General features: G+C 40.7%; 1 protein-coding gene across 1 annotated transcript in view; it reads left to right on the top strand.

Moving 5' to 3' along the window:
• The window catches only part of TRRAP (transformation/transcription domain associated protein), a 128740-nt gene that overhangs the window by 95468 nt on the left and 27967 nt on the right, over positions 1–5305 (top strand). Inside the window, exons 57-58 of the mRNA XM_039880325.1 lie at positions 3573–3764; positions 5064–5259. Coding sequence (XP_039736259.1) covers positions 3573–3764; positions 5064–5259 — 388 coding nt within the window. The remainder of the gene's footprint in view (positions 1–3572; positions 3765–5063; positions 5260–5305) is intronic.

The following is a 5305-nucleotide window of genomic DNA, read 5'->3' as shown; positions in this document are numbered from 1 at the left end:
TAATTAAACAGCAGTTTGAAAGCATTATTAACTTTCTTAGGCACAAGAATCCTATGAAAAGGCAATGGATAAAGCCAAAAAGGAACACGAGAGGAGTAATGCGTCCCCTGCTATCTTCCCGGAATACCAGCTCTGGGAGGACCACTGGATTCGGTAAGCTGGGTGGTGATGGGTTCGAATCAATTAAGGCAACCATGAAAAATCTCTGAAATTTTCTCATAATGAGTGTTTTTAAAAGGGAACTTTGTTACTTTCTTAATGGTCCCATGGAAAAAAAGAACAAACAAAAATCCGCAAATAGTTTTAAAGTCTCGAGAAATTCAAAGTGTCTGTTGGAGAAACAGTGGCTGTGGTGCGCTGAGCTCTCTGCTGTGCGGTGGGCGGTGCTGGGTGTTCCAGCAGGTGACCTTGCCCAGAATCAAGCCTGACATCCCACAAAGCCCACCCTTCGGGGCAGCGGTGTTTTCTTTCTTCTGTGGAAGGGAAGTGAACGACTATCCCTGCCCTTTCATGAATCTGTTGGTTTGTTGGTAACAGCTTTTGCTCGCGACTCCCTGGTCTTCTAGGTGCTCTAAGGAATTGAACCAATGGGAAGCCTTGACGGAATACGGCCAGTCCAAAGGTCACATAAACCCTTATCTCGTCCTGGAGTGTGCTTGGCGGGTGTCCAACTGGACCGCCATGAAGGAGGCGTTGGTGCAGGTGAGACCTCCCTCTCACCTCCTCGCTGACTCGTCCACTCTCAGATCACATTCTCCATAGATGCCTGGGGTTTTTTTTTTTGCCAAAGTCGTGAATCTTCTCTGGAAATTTCTCTTCACTTAGAACAAGCTGAGCCTTTTGGCAGATGAAAGATAGCTCTTGGGAAGCAAGAATTATTTTTGGTTATCTCTAATACCTTTCCTGATTTTGAGTGAAATTAGAAATTAAGTATATATTCATCATCCAGTTACAATAATAAGTATGGGGTGTGGAGACCTTGGATTCTATGAGAAACAAATAAATAGTGCCTGGAGAAATTTGGAAGAACAGGATCAATTTTACTGGTGGATTTTATTGGCGGAAGCACTGCTAGAAGTGAGTACAGCAAGGTTGAATTGTGTAAGCCCAGGGCCTGGTAGGTTAGTTGCTATCAGTAAAAGTTTGTTGAATAAAAAGATATTGTATTCAAAGCATGTTACGTGTCATGCAAGTGATGGTGTGTAGTGTAAGTGAAGTTGAGTCATTACCTTGGTTGAGCGCCACATTGTTAAAAATTGAATTCCGTCCAGAGGAATTTGGTGCATGATGGACGAGCGGGCACACAGTACAATTCCCTTTTTCTCACAGGGAAGCTTCGGTCGGAGGCATCAAAAGCTATTGGACAGTATAGCTGTGTGTATTATCTGAAACCCACAACACATTATTATTACTGCTTATTATTGTCTTCGGATGCAACCATTCTTGTTGCTCTTTATTTTTTCCTGCATCTGTGCCCGTCCATCAGACTCTCCCTCGGCCCCTCTCCCTGCTGCTGCTTTTCAGGTTTTGAACTTTTCTGTGTGCTGTTTCTGTTAATGAGGTTTAGGGGAAGGAAATGCTTTCATCCTTTTCTCACCGTTTACCTAGAGAAGGTTTATTTAGATTCACACCAATGATTTTCTTAATGTGGAGACTACAAAAGCACATTGAGATTATAGGCCACTGTCTTTGAAATGAGAAACCTAAAATTTTAACCTGTATTGTGGCTATTTCATTACTAATGTCATTTTTTAACAAAATGCAAAAGATTGAAGAACTGAAATAGTCACAAACTATTAACCACAGAGTGGTTATAGAGCCCAAGTCTTGATTTCGGATTGGGACCTGGGAAATTGCTCATCTGATGTAAGGAGTTGTGTTACTTGGAGAAAATAACCAATCACTTATAAAGGTTAAAAAAAAAAATATATATATATATATATATATATGTATATATATAATGTATATACATATATTGCTTACAGAATGCATTTATAATTGATTATTCTTCATTCTGATAATCATTCTGCTGAGTAAATATTTGTAGCTCACTCTAATTTTCTAAAATCTTTCCAAGGTTTCACTTAGCTGGTTATGTGCTGTATCATATTGTCCATAGGTCTGACAAATGAATTTCCTCTTTCACAAAGTCCTGATTATTTCTAAAAATGTAAGGCATTTACTGATTATAAAAAAGCTCAAAGTATGTGAATAAACACTCTGGGTAATTTTTAGTAAATTAATTTTAAGTAGTCTTGATAGTACTAAATTATTTACTCATTTGCTTTAAAAAACTCAAATTACTTTATACTCCTGTGAATTATGATTTATAAGGCTGCTTATAGTAGTATATTTTTGATGTAATTTAATAGATGGGGTAATTTTTTTCATTGGGGGGAAAATGTAAAGCAATGTCATTGTTCTTAGAGTTATAGAGTGATGTAATTGACAAAAGCCCATGTTAAATAGTGTTTAAATCCAGAAATGTGAGAGGATCATGTTGGAAACAAGTGTGCACAAGTTTACTTTGTGGACATCGGATCATTGGACATTGTGTCATTGGATCATTGAGATCTAAGGGGCTATGAATGTGAATGTGCTTTGAAAAAGTAAGACATTAAAAAACAAGACAGGGTACCTAGAAATGAAAGATGGCATGATTATTACCATTATTACTTTTATATCATTTGGACAGATAGCATATGGCACTAAACTGTGTATGGTTTTTATTGTTACTTCCCAAAGGTGCTTCAGAATACATGTTTATTGATCTTCTTACAGCAAGTCCTATACAATTTCTTCAACAGAGATATCCTTTCATCTTCTTATATGCAGAGATTATTTTTGAAAGACTTTAGTTTTTTATCATTTGTAGTTTTAAATGGGATGGAAAAAATGCGATTAGTTCTGATGCTTTCTTCAGAAGGTGGGGAGCACACACAGGCTCTTGGGGCACACCTGGAGCCTTGACCTGGCTGTAGCTGTGTGTGCGGGGCTGGGCTTAGGGTTAAGGAGAGGGATGTGATGGCTCCGTGAACTTGATGGTAGAACTCATGAGTCAGATGTAAGAAGTCTGGGGAAAATTTCGTAACAGGTGATAAAATGTGGCTTTTAAATGACAATAAAATTTATGGATGTTCACTCATTTTTACAGACCTGAATCATTGCCTCTGCTTTTTTGTATAAGTGTGGGACAAGTTAATTTCCAAGGATAACAATTGAATTGGAAACAATTCAGAATTATACTGATATTTATCAGAGTGGAGATGAACTTAACAGTTTAAAACTTCAGGTGGTGATGGTTCATCTTGTCTTTTGTAACAATGTTGATTAGTTTCCCCTTTTTTGGAACTCCTGATGACCTGAAAGCAAGGAGCCAGTGGCATGGTTTTGTAGCTGGAGAGATTGGCCACTGACTAGTGTTCAGAAAAGGAGAGTATCCAGAAAAAAGCAAGAAAGTAAATGTCTGTTTATAGCTAAATTTCTGCTTACTGCTTTGCATAATTGGCGCTTTCTACTGAGAGGAAGAATACCTACCCATAGCTTCCTGTGTAATGTTCTTTTACCACCAGGTAGAAGTAAGTTGTCCTAAGGAGATGGCTTGGAAGGTCAACATGTACCGTGGATACCTGGCTATCTGCCACCCTGAGGAGCAGCAGCTCAGCTTCATCGAGCGCCTGGTGGAAATGGCCAGCAGCTTGGCCATCCGTGAGTGGCGGCGGCTGCCCCACGTGGTGTCACACGTGCACACGCCTCTTCTCCAGGTGGGTGCGGTGCGTCAGTGTGAGCAGACAGAGCACCTCCTGTCCAGGCCTAGGTCCGCGAACTAAGCTGGGCAGTGGAGAGGAGACTGCTCCGCCTTTTACCCTTTCCCGTTTAAACTCATCCCCATTGAGAGAGAGGCCTGAATGAAAATGGAGAGCACTAAAATGTTGCTTTTCCTTTCTGGAGCTTCCAAGGGATTTAAGTGACAAGACATTCTTGGGAGTGATTTTAACCATTTTCATTTTTGCTTTAGGGATGTTCTTTAATGCTTACTCTGCCACCATCAGTGTGATGCCACCGTTTTGTTCCAAAAGGTCTCTTATCCTCTGTGACTCTTAAGACTGCTGGTTAAATTTCAGAAATCTAAATGGAACGAACCAAACTTGAAATATAGATGAAAGCATAAATTCTTGTAGGCAATTTAGACCTAAACAACTGAAATTAAGACAAACAACAAGATACTGAGTACTGACCTAGGTGCTATGTTTGGGAGATGCAAAAAAGTTTAAAACATAGATTCTGCTCAAAGGAGCATCCAAATGGAGGGAGATGACATATGCATAAGAAGCAGAATTTAAAAAGAGAGACCGTGATTCAGTGCCATGCAGGTAGGACAGAAAATAAACATAAGCATTTAGAGAAAGGAGAAATTCCTGTGGGGGTGGGGAGGTAGAACCTGATGGGTAGAATTTGGATAGGCTCAGAATTGTGACCAGGGCGTTCCTGGTAAGGAGACGGCACCAGAAGTTTGGAACCAGCAACACATCTGGGGTTTAAAGGGTAATGAACTGGATAGACTCACAAGGGACCTGACTGAAAAGGTATATACCACCCTAAAGAGATCATCAGAACCATGTTTTAAGATGCTTAATATGGCTGTGGGATTTTGAATGTTGACGGAAGGAAAGCTTGAGGGCAGGGGCACTAGGCTGTTCTCCTAGACATTGGTAGACAAAGAGCCAATCACAGTTGGAAAAGGTAATTGTTTGGGGAGCTAACGATTAGCAAGCTTTGGTGTCTGCACCACTCTTTTCCCAGTCTATCTTGAAGTAGCCGTAGAGCTGAGGTTTTAAAATGGGAGGGTGGGGTGGGGGTAGGGGATCAGGAGAATAGTGTCGGAGGTGAAGAATAAGTTTAAATATGGAATCTAAGGTATCTGTATATGTTAGAGGGCTTCCTTTCATAATTGAATTATGGGATCTTTGCGATAAATCAGCTTCCTGATTGACTGGTTTATTTTCTCGTTTGATCTTTGGTGTCATGCCTACTGTATAATCTCTTATGCTCGTCCCATTCAGGCAGCCCAGCAAATCATTGAACTTCAGGAAGCTGCGCAAATAAATGCAGGCTTACAGCCGACCAACCTGGGGAGGAATAACAGCCTGCACGACATGAAGACAGTGGTGAAGACCTGGAGGAACAGGCTGCCCATCGTGTCTGACGACTTGTCCCACTGGAGCAGTGTCTTCATGTGGCGTCAGCATCATTACCAGGGTAAACCTACCTGGTCCGGCATGCATTCATCATGTAATTTTCCAGA

The sequence above is a fragment of the Pteropus medius genome, unplaced genomic scaffold (genome assembly GCF_902729225.1).
Source record: "Pteropus medius unplaced genomic scaffold, Ma_sr-lr_union100, whole genome shotgun sequence".
Taxonomy (NCBI): Eukaryota; Metazoa; Chordata; class Mammalia; order Chiroptera; family Pteropodidae; genus Pteropus; species Pteropus medius.
This window is presented reverse-complemented; position numbering and strand designations above follow the sequence as displayed.